This window comes from Orycteropus afer, unplaced genomic scaffold, assembly GCF_000298275.1.
Source record: "Orycteropus afer afer isolate SDZICR_OR568_19922 unplaced genomic scaffold, OryAfe1.0 scaffold00822, whole genome shotgun sequence".
In the NCBI taxonomy this organism is placed as follows: domain Eukaryota; kingdom Metazoa; phylum Chordata; class Mammalia; order Tubulidentata; family Orycteropodidae; genus Orycteropus; species Orycteropus afer.
In genome coordinates this window covers 168360-184188 of record NW_006922409.1, presented here as the reverse complement: position 1 = coordinate 184188, position 15829 = coordinate 168360, and the positions used below count along the sequence as shown (strand labels likewise).

General features: G+C 47.8%; 1 protein-coding gene across 1 annotated transcript; it reads left to right on the top strand.

The window, feature by feature from the left end:
- Positions 1-7870: 7870 nt before the first annotated feature.
- On the top strand, positions 7871-11269 carry GATA1 (GATA binding protein 1). The gene is made up of 5 exons (XM_007957897.2): positions 7871-8090; positions 8611-8988; positions 9095-9240; positions 10125-10250; positions 10898-11269. The coding sequence occupies exons 1-5, from the start codon at positions 7871-7873 to the stop codon at positions 11267-11269; spliced, it is 1242 nt and encodes a 413-aa protein (XP_007956088.1).
- The last annotated feature ends 4560 nt before the right edge of the window (positions 11270-15829 follow it).

Here is a 15829-nt window from a genome sequence, read left to right as displayed (position 1 = left end):
AGGAAACACAAACAGTCCAAATGCCATGGGCCTTGGCCAAGTGGGGCTGTGGGCCCCCCCTAAAGATGCTGGTAGGGAGGGAGCCAGTTAGGGAAGACTTCCAGGAAGAGAGGACGTTGGAGCTGAGTCTCAAATGGAAGCCTGACAGAGAGGAGGCAGCTGGCCCGGACACCCCCCCACACACCCCAGTCTCCCCCAAAGCCTGGCCTGGTCCTGCTGATTCCCTTATCTGCCCTCTCCCAGCTGCCTGCCTGCTGGCTGAACTGCAGCCGCAGACTTCTGGGCCTGTTCCCCCTCCAGGGGTTGGGGGAGGGAATGGGGTAAGGCTTGGCCTCAGAGCCTGGGGGGCAGTTTCTAGCTGTCACTGGAGGTAGGGCCCTGAAGAACCCTTACTTTCCTTCCTGAGCCCTTTGTCCTCTCCAGGAATGAAGAAATGAGGTGTGAGTCCAGCAGCCGAACCCTGCATGTGTTCCCCTCCAGCCTGCCCTTCCCTATGAGGGCAGATTGCCCAGCCTCACTCCCAACATTGCAATTGTTGTTTCTAATAATAAGAACAATGATGGGAGTTACCATTTTTGGAGCACACCATTTATGGTGTGCCAACAGGCACTCTGGTGCCGCAGTGGTTAAAGCATTCAACTGCTAACCAAAAAGTTGGTGGTTTGAACTCACCAGCCACTCTAAGGGAGACAGATGAGACAGGCTGTTTCCGTAAAGACTTAGAGCCTTGGAAACCCTATGGGGCAAGTTCTACTTTGTCCCTTAGGGTTGCTATGAATTGGAATCTACTTGATGGCAGTGGGTTTCGGTTTTTTTCGTTTAGGCAGGCCCTTTGCCAAATGGTTACATTCCACATGGATTCTGAGATTATATCCATTTTTCAGGTGAATAAACAGGTTGAGAAAGGTGGCCTGCCCAGGAATCATGCAGCAAACCACTGTTAAAGTTGAGACAAGAACCTAGAACCTTGGATAAGCATCTTCATTTCTCTGCACCAATTCTCAGTTTGGAAGATGGGAACAATTATATGCACTCATACTACAAGATCCTTATGAGGATGGGATAAAATTATACATGGAGCACACTTAGCACAGTGCCCAGCATGCAACCATTGATCAGCGAATAATGCTGCTGCTGTTATTATTATAGTAGTGTTAGTAAAGATGTTAGTATCAAAATTAGTATTAGTGTTATTATTGTTGTTGTTAAAATTAGAATGAATAATAACTACTTGTTTTAGAATTAGTATTTTAGTAGTATTAAGAATGATATTAGTATTAAATTAGTATTAGATTACTATTACTATAAAATTAGTATTAGGGTGAGTATCAATATTAGAATTAATATTGTTGTTGTTGTTGTTGTTATGTGCCGTCGAGTCGGCCCCGACTCATAGCGACCCCTCCTTGGGTTTCCAAGGCAGTATCACTACGGAAGTAGGATTGCCCAACCTTCCTTCCGAGGAGTGGCTGGTGGGTTTGAACCGCCAGCCTTCTGGTTAGCAGTCAAGTGCTTTAGCCACTATGCTACCAGAGCTCCTAGAATTAATATTACTATTAGTAATTAGAATTAGTATTGGTGTCAGCATATTATTGGCATCAATACTAGATCAGTACTAGTGTTAGTAAGAAAGGGCCAAGTATTGTGCCTCATATACAGTAGGTACCAAAAAATAAATAAATAAGAATATTTAACATGCGTTGAGATGTCAGTCTCAAGTGACGGATCAAGACACATTTAGTCTTCCATGTCATTCTATTGAGTAGTTACTATTGTAACTTCATTTTCACAGGTGAGGCACTGAGGTCCAAAAGGAGTAGTAACTCACCCAGGGTCACACAGTCTATGAACAAAGGTGGCTCCGGAATCCATGTCCTGAAGCCATCATCACTTAAGTCATAAATATCTTTGTTGTCTTTCTTCTTATTAAAAAGGCCCATCACAGGAGTGGCACTCAGCAGGAGTTTAACCAATAGGAAGTCGTGACTTCAGTATCTTTCCTCCGCAAACCTCCCATTTTACATATGGGGACCCTGAGGCTCAGAGGTGCAATGAGGATGGTAAACTTTCTCTGGGGTGGGCTACAGGGCAAACAGATCCCGCTGACCCAGGGCTCCATCATTGTCCTCTGCCCTCTCTGAGTTTCGATCTCCTCATCAGTGAAATGGATGGTCAAGGGAGCTCCCTGTTCCATGGAGCCCAAATGCACTGACTACGTGGTCTCATGCCCTGTCCTATGGGGACCCCAAAACTAGACACCTACTCTGTGTGTTAGATGATTTTACACGGAGACTCTGGGGTGGTTGTCATTGTTACTATTGTGAGGAGGTGCTAGGGCAGGGTAGAATGGGGTGGGGGGCTGAGGTGCAGACATCCAGCTGTCCTCAGGGGTCCCTCACGATGACTATATCCCCCTGTCCCATCCACCCCAGCACCACCTGCCCAGGGCTTAGTTCAGGGATCTCCTGAACTCTCTCTCAGACTCTCAATCTCTCTCTTTCTCTGTCCCCTTCTCTACAACATCATCTTTGTCTCCCTTCTCAGTTGCACCACCTGTATTCTTGGTCTCTGTCACTTTCAGACTCTCTTTTTCCCTATGCCCATCTCTGTCTGTGTCTTGTTCTCCTTTGCTTCTCTGTCCATGTTTTTAACTGTTTCTGACTCACTCTGTGTCTCTCCCTCTCTTAATCCTTTCTCTTTGTGCTCATGCGCTTCCTCTCTCTCTCTCTTTCCAGCTTTCTGTCTCTTTCTCTCTGTTTATCTGTTGTTCCCTGTGTCTCCCCATTTCCATCTCTTTCTGTCTATCTCTGTGTCTGTCTCCTTCTATCTCTCTGACTCTCTTGTCTCTGTCCCTTCAATTCTCTGCATCCTTTCCTTCCCCCCTCATTATCCCACTCCTTGAGGATCCACAGAGGAACTAACCACAGCTGTCACCTCAGTTTCCCGCCTCCAAAGCAACATGGCAGTGAGAATTTGAGGTTGCATCCCTGGGCACCCCAGCGCCCCACCCCCCACCCCCACCCCGACAGCCTGTTACTGCGGCCAACAGCCACGGTAGCCTCCATCTGATAAGACTTATCTGCTGGCCCAGAGCAGGCCAGAGCTGGCGTAAGCCCCAGTGGGGCGCTGAGTAAGTGTGCCCCTGCCTCCCACCAGCCCTGGCCTGGCCTTGAGACTGAACCTGGGTCATCAAGGTGCCCCACAGGCTCTGGTTCAAATCCCACTGAACCTCCTTAAGCCTCATTCTTCTCACCTGCACAATGGGTACACTCACATCCCTCCTCTCCCTGTACCTAGGGTGATTCACATACATAAGGGTCCAGCCCACACCTGATCCAGCATACAGTAGGCTTTACAAACACTCATGAAAAAGCCTAGAGAAATTATAAAACTGTATCTGCTATTTTCAGGTTATCTGGTTTCAGTCCATTTCACTTGGCCGGACATTGAAGTCCACAGGAGCCCAAGGCAAGTGGGATCCAAGAATGCACAGGGTGGGCAGGTGAGATCAGGAAGGACCCCCAGTGTCCATGAGGTGCCCCACAAGCAGGGAGCCTGCCCCCTTCCCTGGACCGCCCCACCCACTAGGGCACCAGCCACTCCCTGGAGGAGGGAGGAGGGAGAGTGGAGGGAGGGAGGGAGGGAGGGAGGGAGGAAGGGAGCCTCAAAGGCCAAGGCCAGCCAGGACACCTCCTGGGATCACTTCAGCTCGAGCTCACCACGTCCCAGAGGCAGCTGAACCCTCCGCACCCACCAACCCAGGTCAGTCTCAACCCTCAAAGAGCCCCCAGCAAGGCAATCCCCAAGCCTGCTGTACCTAACCTCATGCCTATTCCTCTAGCTTGCTCCAGGCTCCCCAACACTGGTCCCCAAAGTATGTGCCCCTCTGAATCCCTTCACAGCTCCCCAAAACCCACCCATGTCTTTCCAGCCCCCATCTCTGCCCCCAAATCTACACCCCAAACTTCATCTCTCTGCCCTGATTCTCATCCATTCCTTCCAAGACAGCTCTGTTCCCTTGATCCCTTAACTCTGATCCCCACGCCCTTGGTCTGTCTCCCATAAATCCCACTTCTGTGCCCTAAAACATGCTTTCATTCCTCCAAAACCCTATCTTGGCCCCAATCTGATTTTCACTGAGATTCTTCCCTGAGTTCTTCCCTAAACCCCATGTTTGCTCCCCCAAGCCCATTTCTGTTCCCAAACTGTCTGCTCCACAACACCCTCAACAATGCCCCAAATGCCTTCTCTGATCCCCCAATCTTTTCTCTGACCCTCCAAACCCCAGCTCCATCTTCCTGCCTCCATCTCTGTCTGTCAAACCCAATACTTGTTCCTTGTGACTTCTCTCTGATCTCCCAAAACCATAACTTTCCCCCAACCTTCCACCTGCTCACCAAAATATCTTTGCCACCTCAAACACCAAGTCTACTCCCCTAAATCTGGCCCCCCTCATGTCTGCCTTCTTTAAACCTATTTCTGCCCCCAAACATGTCTCTGCCCCCAAAAAAAGTCATCTCTAGCCCCAATCCCTTCCCCATCCCAATTCCATCCTGGCTTCTCAAATTCTACATCTCCTCTTATAACCCATCTCTAGTCATCAGCCACATTTCTGTCTACCTAAACTCCACCTCTGTTCCAGTAAAACCCTTGGATCCCCCAAACTGTTCTATGATCCTCAAAGTCCACCTCTCACCCCAAAACTAAGTCTCCACCTTCTAATCTTTAGCTGACTTTCAAACTTCACATCTGATCCTCAACCCCTTCTGCTATCCCAACCTATTTCTGAACCCAAACTGTGTTTCCAAACTTCCAAACTTGTGCCTGCTCCTCAAACCCCATATCTGCTTCTCCTAAACTCCATAGCTACATCCTAAAATCTCTCTCTCACTGACTCCTCTACCCTATATCTGATCCTCAAAGTCTGCCTCTAATCCCCCAAGTCTCCTATCTGACTCCCAGACTTCATCTACGTGCCCTTCAGTCCCTTGGGACCCTCCCTTGAGGGCTGCCATAGGGTTGTTACCTGGGGTGAGGGGCTGGGGCCGAGAGAGAGGCGAGGGTGCCGGGCTGCTGCCTGCTGCTGTTGGGGCAGCACTTAACTCTAGTGGGGTAGCTGATAAGGAGCTTTCATATCCCCCAGCCTCGAGATAAACTTTATCTCTGTCTGGACAGTGATAACTGAGTGTGTGTGTGTGTGGGGGGGGCTGGGCCCCTGTCATGGGAGGAGTGGGCAGCCTTGGACCCGCCAAGATGCTGAGTGCAGGGGTGGGGAACAATGGGACTGGAAGAGGTGAGGTGAGAATGAAAGGATGAGGGAATAGTGGGGATAGAAACAGAAAGAGATCAAGAAACATACAGTGACACACAGAGAGAAATAAAATGATAGAGATGGGGAAAAAAAGAGATAGAGACAGAGACGGAGAAAGGAGAAGAGCAAGGAACAGAGACATGGAGAGAGAGAAAGGAGAAATAGATATAGAAACAGAGAATCAAAGAAAGAGCAAGGGACAGAGAGACCCCAGGAAAGAGAGAGAGAATGCTAGAGAGAGACAGACCTAGGAAGAGAAAAAGAGGGTAAGATACAGATTTAGAGGGAGATACTCCCAGATAGAAAGAATTCTGGAGAGACAGAGATTAACAAAGAATTAGAAACAGAGAGGAAAGAGGTGGAGACTGAGATGGGGAGATCACAGTGAAACACACTCCCCAGGGAGAGACAGCAGGACACTGGGGCAGAGAAGGGGTGGTGGTGGATGCATTCACAGACCCATCTCTTTCCCAGACCACTCCAACCCTGGGTCTGACCCTTAGCCTGCCTACACAATGGATCGTGTAGGTGGGGGTTTTGAAAATGGCTTACTCCATCCCCATCACCTCACCCTACAAGCAGGGAAATTAGGTCCCTCAGATACACAGGGCTTGGCAGGGAAAGGGCATGACTGGAACCCAGGTTTTCTGACTCCCTTTCCTGGGCTGTGTGCAGTGGGTTATGGTCTGGACTGTGAGAATCATGGAAAGAAGGCCAGAGGGCCCAAAGAAGGAGTCAGAGGAGAGAGGCAAACAAACAGAAAAAGAGTGTGAGACACAGAAAGACTGATGAAGATGGAAAGATACAGACAGATGTTCATAGATTCGAGTGGAGAGTGACAGAAGGAGATACAGAGAGTGAGCTAAGAAAAAGAGACAGAATGAGATGGAGAAAAACAAAAAGACAGAGACAGAAATAAAAATGGAGAAGGACAATCAGAGAGACAGAGATACATGGAGAGACAGAAAGGGAGAGAAAAACATTAGACATTCATAAAAGCACACAGGAAGAAGGCAAGCATTTGTGGAATTATAGATGAAGGAGAAAGAATCAGACTGAGAACAAGCAGAGTCAGTGAGAAAGAGACATGAGACAGAGAGGTAAAGAGAGACTTATAGGGAAAGATAGAGACAAAGGGAGGAGAGACCTCTTGCAATCTCACAGGTCTCAGCTCAGCCCCTGCCACCACCTCTTATCTGGTAGATGGGGAAACTGAGGCTTGGGAAAGGGGGGGACTAAAGAAGCTTGGAAATAGAACTATGGCAGGGGAGAGGGTAAGGGTAGAGAGAACACTTCCCACCTGGCCCCCTCTTAGAGGAAGCCAGTGGCCTTGGGGTAATTTCAAAAGTTGGGCGGGGATGGCATAGATAAGCAGTGGGGGGTACTGACCCCCCCATGGAGCAGGGAGGAACTGAGGGGGGCCCCTGTCTGCAGAGATGGGGGAGGAGGGAGTCTAACCGGAAACCATGGGTTTCTGAGAAAGTCAGAAGGCAAGATGCAATTGATAGGAATGAAGTTGGGGAGTATGGGAGGGTAAACCCCAAAGACCAGAGGGGTGACCAAGGAGTTCAAGGGACCCTGGGTCTGTACCCTCCCACCCCTACTCAGACTCTTCTGGAGAGGAGGGGGGGAGTACAGGGGAGGAGAGAAATAAGAAGAGGAAGTAGAAGAGGAGGAGGGGAGGAGAAAAAGAGGAAGGGAGAGAAAGATGAGCAGAAAAGGAAGAGGGAGAGGAGATGGATAAGAAAGAAGGGGAGAAGGAGAGGGAGGAGAAGGTTAAGGAGCAGGAGGGAAGAGAAAAGTAGGAGAAGGAGGAAAGAGGAGTGGAGGAGTAGATATAGAAGAAGAAAGAGGGAGACGAGGTGGATGAAAAAGGAGGAAGTGCGAGAACAAGGAGAAGAAAAGCTAGAGGAAGAGAACAGAAGGAAGGTAAAGGAAGGAGAAGGATGAAGGGAAGAAGAGAGAGGAAAAGGTAGAAGAAGAGGGCAAGGAGGAACAGAAGGTAAAGGAGGAGAGAAGAAGGGAAGAAGAAAACAAGAAAGAAGGAGTGAAATGAGGAGAAAGAGGAGAGGAGGAGAAGGAAGGAAGAGAAGTTGAGCAGAAAGAGGGAAAAGAAGAGTTGAAAGGAGAGATGGGGAAAGGAAGACGGGATAGGAGGAAAAAGGAGGACAAGAAGTGGAAGAGAAGGAACAAGAGAGGGAATGGGAGGGAGGAAGAAGAGGAAGAGAACGAAGAGGAGGGAGGGAATGAAAGTAGAGGAGAGAGGGAGGAGGGGCGAGAAGGGAAGGGGCATATAAGGAGAAAGATGGAAAGTGAGAGGGTGAGGTGGAAGATAAGGAAGAGATGAAGGAGGAATGGGAAGGGAGGAGAAAGAGGAAAAGGAAAGAGATGAGGAAGAGGAGGGTAATAGGAAAGTGAAGAGAAAGAATATGGGGAATGAGAGGATAAAGGGGGAGGAGGAAGAAAGGAGGAAAGAAGAGGAGGTAGAAAGAGGTGAGGGGAGGATTTCTGTGTCTGAGAATCCCCTTGTGTCCTCACAGGTCAAACCCCAGAGGCCCCATGGAGTTCCCTGGCCTGGGGGCCCTGGGGACCTCAGAACCCCTGCCCCAGTTTGTGGATCCTGTCCTGGTATCCTCAGCACCAGAGTCAGGAGTCTTTTTCCCCTCTGGCCCTGAGGGCTTGGATGTAGCAGCTTCCTCCACTGCCCCAAGTACCGCCACTGCTGCAGCTGCTGCACTGGCCTACTACAGGGACACTGAAGCCTACAGACATTCCCCAGGTAATTCCATTGGATGGCTGTCTTGGCATTGGCTAGTTGCATTGGGGTTGACATGTAGACCCTTAGCCTGGTCAGATTCCCACTAGATCATCTTGGAAATAGCTGGAATCATTATGTATAGATGTGCCGACTACTCTCCCTAGTTAAGCCCAGACCTTGGAATTCCAACACTCTTCAACTTGCCATATTATGGTAGACATATTGAGAAGCAATATTAGAAGTATGTGATGGCTGTCCTAGTTGTCAAGTGATCTACAGGGCTCTCAATCCCAACAGTCATTCTCAAAGCCCATTTGGAAATAGTTGGAGGTTATTGCAGTTGCCAGAGTGAGCAGTGGAGGTCAAGATCCAAGAGCCACCCAGTGGTTGATAACTGTTCTAGTAACCGGTGGGAAGGATGGAAACTTGGCCACCATGTTGGGGGCTGTTGGGCACCATTGCACTTTGAAGGGGAGGGGGTGACCTAAGACTGATGTCTCTTCTTCTTTCCTCCTTCCTTCCCATATCCATTCTCTAACAGTCTTTCAGGTGTACCCATTGCTCAACTGTGTGGAGGGGATTCCAGGGGGCTCACCATATGCTGGCTGGGCCTATGGCAAGACGGGGCTCTACCCTGCCTCAACTGTATGCCCCACCCGTGAGGACTCCCCTCCCCAGGCCCCTGAAGATCCAGATGGGAAAGGCAGTACCAGCTTCCTGGAGACCTTAAAGACAGAGCGGCTGAGTCCGGACCTCTTGACCCTGGGGCCTGCCCTGTCTTCATCACTTCCTGTCCCCAGTAGTGCTTATGGGGGCCCTGACTTTTCCAGTACTTTCTTCTCCCCCGCTGGGAACTCCCTCACTCCAGGGACCTATTCCTCTCCCAAGCTGTGTGGAACTCTGCCACTGCCGCCTTGTGGTGAGATTCTCAAAAAGGGACAGGGAGGTTGAGATGGGATATTGGGTGATCCAAGGCAGATTTGAGCTGAGCCTGGCTCCCTGTTCTCCTCTACCCACCCCATCAGAGGCCAGGGAGTGTGTGAACTGCGGAGCAACAGCCACTCCACTGTGGCGGAGGGACAGGACAGGCCACTATCTGTGCAATGCCTGTGGCCTCTATCACAAGATGAACGGGCAGAACAGGCCCCTCATCCGGCCCAAGAAGCGCCTGGTAAGACCCCAGGCCTGCCTCACCTTATACAGGAACTACTGTACAGGAATCCTTGCCGTCGTGCTCTGTGGGAATCCGTCTTCACACAATATATGAACCCTCGTCCTCATACTTACAGGAATCTACTGCCCACCTCCATGTCTAGGAACCCTTGTCCCAATACCATACAGAAATCCTTGCCCTTGTCCTATACAGGAAAAACTTCCTGTTACCCTGTATAGAAATCCCTGCCTTTCCCTCAAACAAGATTCTCTGTCCTCACTCTGTACAGAAAACCTTGTCGTCATCCTATATAGGAACTTCTATCCCCATATAGGAGCTCCTGCCTTTATCCAATACAGGAACCTAGCTATGTATAGGAACTCCTATCCTCAACCTACCCTTAGAGGCCTCAAATGGGAACTCTTGTCCTCAAACCTTAAAGAAACTTCTGTTCTCAGCCTGTATAACAGTGTTTTAATTCTTGGCTTCACATTAGAATCACCTTGGGACATTTAAAAATAACTGGTACCTAAGCCTCCTCCCCCAGATGTGCTGATTTAATTGCTTTTGGGTGCTCTATGGGCATCAGGATTTTTAAAATTCTCCAAGTGATTCCAGTGCACAGCCAAAGCTGATAGCCAATGATATAGTCCCTCATATGATACAAAATATCCCTTATCCCATACAGGAAGGCCCATCTTTGCCCCATACAGAATCCAGAGTCATCACCCTGTAAATACCCCTATCCTCATTCTGTACAGGAGATCCTAATATGACTTTACAGGAGGCCTGCCTTCAACCTAACCCTTATCTCTAGAGTCGTCCTGACATACTCTATTAGCCCCTTATTCCTTACTTCCACCTCCTTGGTGAACTGATCCTCATGTCCTCTCTTTCCCCAGATTGTCAGCAAACGTGCAGGTACCCAATGCACCAACTGCCAGACAACAACTACGACACTGTGGCGGAGAAATGCCAGTGGAGACCCTGTGTGTAATGCCTGTGGTCTCTACTACAAGCTACATCAAGTGAGACCCTACCCCTCTGAACTGCCTTTCTCTGCTTTCCCTGTCCTCACCCTATGTGTTACCCCTCCTCACTCTGCTCTTGTACCCTGAACCTTTTCTTACCCTCATAACCCCTTTCCCCTCTTTTCTTCTTCCTCCCTCTTCCCTCTTTCCTTGCTTCCTCTTTGCTTCCTTTCTCCTTCCTCTTCTTCCTCTTTTGTCTCCTGTCTTCTTCTTGTGATTCTCCTCTCTCCTTCTTTCTTCCTTCTCTATTAGCCTTCCTCTTTCACCCTCCTTCCTCCCTTCTTCATCTCCTTCTTCCCTTCCACTCCCTCCTTTCATATCCTTTCCTTCTGCTCCTTTCTCTCTCCTCCATCTCCTGTCTCCTTTCATCTCCCCTCTTGCTCACCTTCAGTAATCAGCTAACTTCCATGCCCTTACCACAGACCTTGGGCAGCTCAATCAGTCTTGAAGGTTTTCCCAAACCTGGAACCTCACAATCTCAGGATTCCTTAGGAAAAGATCTGTACCACACTGGGGGCATACTCCCTACTCCTTGAGCCAATTCCCTAGTCATAAAAAAGTGGGGTTGGGGGAGTGTGCCTGGTAGAGACATAGAAAGCCAAAAGTCTGAATTTGGGAAACACCCATGACTTCCTTTTTGACAGGTGAACCGGCCATTGACCATGCGGAAGGATGGTATTCAGACTCGAAATCGCAAGGCATCTGGAAAAGGGAAAAAGAAACGAGGATCAAGCCTGGGAGGCACAGGAGCAGTCGAAGGACCAGCCGGTGGCTTCATGGTGGTGGCTGGGGGCAGTGGTAGCGGGAATTGTGGGGAGGTACCCTCAGGCTTGACATTGGGCCCTCCTGGTACTGCCCATCTTTACCAAGGCCTGGGCCCTGTGGTGCTGTCAGGGCCTGTTAGCCACCTCATGCCTTTCCCAGGACCCCTGTTGGGCTCACCAACAGGTTCTTTTCCTACAGGCCCCATGCCTCCAACCACCACTGCCACTGTGGTGGCTCCACTGAGCTCATGAGGGCAGGGGTGCTGTGCTCACCCTATATAAGAACAGCTGTCCTAGCCTGCTGCAGTCTTTACAATCCAACCCTTTGGGCCCCAGACAATCCCTGGTCTGGACCTTCAAAGCTTTTGTACAATAAAACTACCAAAGTCCTGAAACTGGAGGTGTGAATCTATGTGTGACAAATATATGACAATGTTAGGTGGTGTGTGTGTCAGCATTTGTGATTACTTAATGAAAGTCTATGGCTATAATGTACAATTGAGGAGACAGTTCATGTGAGGCTGTGTAGATGCACATGTGACACTTCATGAGTATAGGTTATGACCTGTGATTACAGCAGTCCATGCAAAACTATGTGTGACAGCATCCAGGTTGTGAGAGATGACGTGCATCCACACATCATGGTGAGAGACAGCATGTGACTGGCCAACTGCACTGTGTGGTTGTGATTGCAGGTGAGATTGTGTGCAATGGTGTGCATGACACTGTGTGACTATAAGAGGTAGGGCATGGAGAAGTGTATGAGTGGCTGTGAGATAGTATGTGATGCAGAAATGTGTGTGATTGTGCATGACTCTGGGTGAACTTTAAGACAGTGTGACAGCATATGTACTGGGCATAAGGGCACAAGAACATGAACAATATACATTTTTGGAATGTTGAGCAAGAACTGGATAATGACTGTGTGGAGGCGTAACAGGGTGACTGTGAGGGTCTGTGTGGTAAGGTATCTTTGTGGGTCTGGTAACACCAGTATTTCTACATGGCTCTGTGTGTGTGTGTGTGTGTGTGTACATGCATGTGTGAGCATATCATGTGGGTGTATGCCCATGCACAGTGTCTCTGAGTGACTGATGATATAAAAGCTCTGTGTATATTTGTTTGTGGAGGTATCAACATGTATTATTTCAGTTGGTGTTAGTTAGAGACCCTCTTCCAAGAGACAAAAAACATGTTCAGGACACAGTCCACAAAGACAGTGTTCTGCATCCTACTTTGGTGAGAAGTGACTAGGATCTTAAAAGCTTTTGAGAGGCAGCTAAGGTGCAGCTATTGGTCTTTCCCCATCTGGAGCAAAGAAGAGTGAAGAAAATCAAAGATGCAAGAAATGATTATGAACCCCAGGCTGCGTGATAAATAAAGACATGCTTGGGAAAGGAAATAGGGAAAAGGTGGGGCTTGAATGGTAGCCTTCAAGATGGTCAGAAGGCCAGTGATGGGCAATGAGGTTGTCAGTGTGTCTTCCTGTCACTCATCCCAGGTCAGCCTGCAGCCCTGTGGGAACCAGTAGAGAGAGGAGGAGATTGGGAGGACAAAATAGCCTCTGGAATTAATATTTAGACCCTGGTAAGTAGGGAGCTCCCCATAGTGCCAACTCCTTCGTCAACACTCGGACTCACCTGGGTGAATTGCTCCACCCAAAGTGGAATCTATCTTTCAATTTAACAAATATTTACATGGGAAGAGGTAATGTCATAAATCAGATAGGTTCAGAGGCCACACAGCTGGTGGCAGTGGGTAGAGCCCAGCAGTCTTGTCACAAAAGTCTGTGGCTTAACCACTTCACTACCTCACTGCTCATAATAGCAGGCAGCACCATTTCTTGAAGGCTCACTGTGGATCAGGCAACAGGCTAGAAATATTCAGTTGTTTTGTTCATTGATACCTGAAAAAAAAAAAAACACTCAGAAGAAAGTATACTCATATTCACCTTATTAATTAAAAAAATGAGGATAAGATTTGATGAGTAATTTGTCCAGACCACACAGTTTAAGGGGTAGCTTTTTAATGGAGTGACCCTCCCATAAACTGAGTGCTGCTCACATTTAATTGGGCTGCTTCTCTTTACAACTTCTCCCTTAAAGCCCCAGATATGGGGATTGTGAGGCTCGTATCCCTGAATGTGAAACGTGTTGGACCATGGTGCAATCCATATTATGGGTAAGCAGGCCCTCCCAAAACAAAAACTCACTGCCATTGAGTTAATTTCAACTTATAGTGACCCTATAGAACAGAGCAGAACTGCCCCATATAGGATTTCCAAGGCTGCAAATGGAAGCAGACTGCTTATCTTTTTCCCACAGAGAAGCTGGTGGGTTCAAACCACCAATCTTTTGGTTACCAGACAAACGCCTTAACCACTTTGCCACCAGAGCTCCTTGGGTAAACAACAGTCCTAAAAACTAAGACACTTCATCTAGTCACCACACTAGCCACCTTGAGTAGCCCATTGCAGTATCACAGTAGTCTTTATGTTCATTACAGGGATTGCCCAGGACCGCCCTGAACTTGTAAAGGCCTCCTGCCTGTCTGCTCCGCAGAAGCCCTATCTCTCAGGTTCTGTAGGAGACCCTATCCTCATCTTGAGCAGAAATCCCTCTCAGAACCTGTTCTGGAAATGTGCCAATGAGTTTACAGAGTGAATGCACCAGTGTGACCAGCATCCAGATCAAGAAGCAAAACATGACACGCCCTGCCGGAAGTCCTCCTCATGCCGCCATCCAGTCATCCCTCATGCCAGAGATAACTATCCTGACTTCCAGAGTAATTTTGCTTGGTTTTGAATTTTAAATAAAACATTAAATGGGCGCTCTTTTTGTCTAACTTCTATTGCTCCGTTAATACTTTAGAAAGTTTCCCAATTAATTTTAATGTGTAGCCAAATCTTAACAATGTACAGGAACCATCTATCTGACTTCCTTCAGGAACCCCCAGTCTTGAATCAAGACCAAAATCCAACCTCTGAACGGTTGATCTGGCTTTCTCTCTACAGAAATCTCTGTCCTTAACCTCTTCAGGAACCTGGCCTTGAGTGTAGAAATCCTTGGCTTTATACTGTACTGGAACCTCTGCTGTCACCCTATATAACAATCTGTGATCTCACACCCTACACAGTAGTCTACAGAAACCCATGATCCAACTTTCAACATGACTTCAGTCTTGAACCTGTATAAAAAACCCTTTCCTGACCCTGTGGCAAGGCTGTTCAGACCCTCTATGCTAAGCCCAGGCCTCATCCTGTACAAGCACCTATGGCCTCATCTGGTACAGGATTCCCTGTCCAGATGCTGGGCTACGCTATTGACTGATGGTACAGAGCTCTCTGTTCTCATGCTATATAGGAACACCTGTCCTCATGCTGTGTGTGATCCACTGCCCTGATCCTCTACAGGAAGCCTTTCCCTACCACTGTACAGGAACCTCTGATCTACTCTCTGTAGAAACTTTTTCCTGAACCTCAACATAAATCCTTTACTTTCCTCACTTACAGGAATCACTGATCTGATCCTTTATAGGAAACCCTACCCTTAATCTCTGGAAACACTATTCCTGACTCTGAACAGGAAGCCCTTATATGACTTTCTATAACAATTCTTGCCCAGACCTTCTCCCAGAAGGTTCACCCTATAGAGGAACCATTGTATGACCCAACAGAAAAAACACTAACTTGATTCTCTGAACGAAACAGTGTCCTAACTCTGAACAGGATCCTTGTTCTGACCTTGCAAAGGACTACTCTCCATGATTCTCAGCAGAAAGCTGTGTCTTGAGTCGGTAGAAAACACCTCATTCTTACACTCAACAGGAAGCTTTCATCCGGATCATTACAGGAATCTAAGAAATAAACCAGCACAAAACACCTACACTGTATGTTGTTGTTGTTGTTATGTGCCGTCGAGTCAGCCCCGACTCATAGCGACCCCTCCTTGGGTTTCCAAGGCAGTATCACTACAGAAGTAGGATTGCCCAACCTTCCTTCTGAGGAGTGGCTGGTGGGTTTGAACCGCCAGCCTTCTGGTTAACAGTCAAGTGCTTTTGCCACTATGCTACCAGAGCTCCTCTACACTGTATAGGACCTTGTTAAGCAAGCCATAATCTGAATCACCATGAACACCTGTCCCGAAACTGTACAAAACCCCTGACCTAACTCTCTGGGACCCTAGCTCTGATCCTGTACAGAAATATCTGTCCTGAGTATGTTATGATCACCTGGTCTGTCTACAGAAAACCACTTTCTTGGCCTCTAAAGGACAACCTAACCTTAACTGGTATAGGAAAAATTGCATTAACACCCTTCTCCCTTGCTCTACAATGTCTCCAACCTCTTATTTTCCTACAAATCTGCCTTACCATGTAACACAATCATTCTCTGGACCCCAGGCAGGAAACAATAACTTGAGCCCTACGTAGTACAATTCTCTGTAGCAGCACTGCCCAATAGAAATATAATGTGAGTCACATGTGTAATTTAGAATTTTCATGCAGCCACATTTTTAAAAAATGTTAAAAGAACAGTGAAATGAACTTTAATAATATATTTACTTTAATATATCCAACCATTACCATTATATATCCAAACATTATCATTTCAACATGTAATCAAAATAAAAAATATTTTAAATTGTTCATACTAAGTTTTCAAAATCCAGTGTGTATTTTACACTTTCATCACATCTCAATTTGGAGTAGCCACATTTCAAGTGATCACTAGCCACTTGGCTGACACTGGACAGCATAGTTTTATGGAGTCTGTAGAATCCTGTAGTAGACACTGCTATGCACTCATCAAAA

What these genes read in the sequence shown, in the direction of transcription:
- GATA1 (XM_007957897.2), top strand. Translation starts at nt 7,871, where the DNA reads ATGGAGTTCCCTGGCCTGGGGGCCCTGGGGACCTCAGAACCCCTGCCC. An exon ending in AGCCTACAGACATTCCCCAG is followed by an intron (nt 8,091 to 8,610) that starts GTAATTCCATTG and finishes ATTCTCTAACAG; the next exon opens with TCTTTCAGGTGTACCCATTG. An exon ending in TCTACTACAAGCTACATCAA is followed by an intron (nt 10,251 to 10,897) that starts GTGAGACCCTAC and finishes CCTTTTTGACAG; the next exon opens with GTGAACCGGCCATTGACCAT.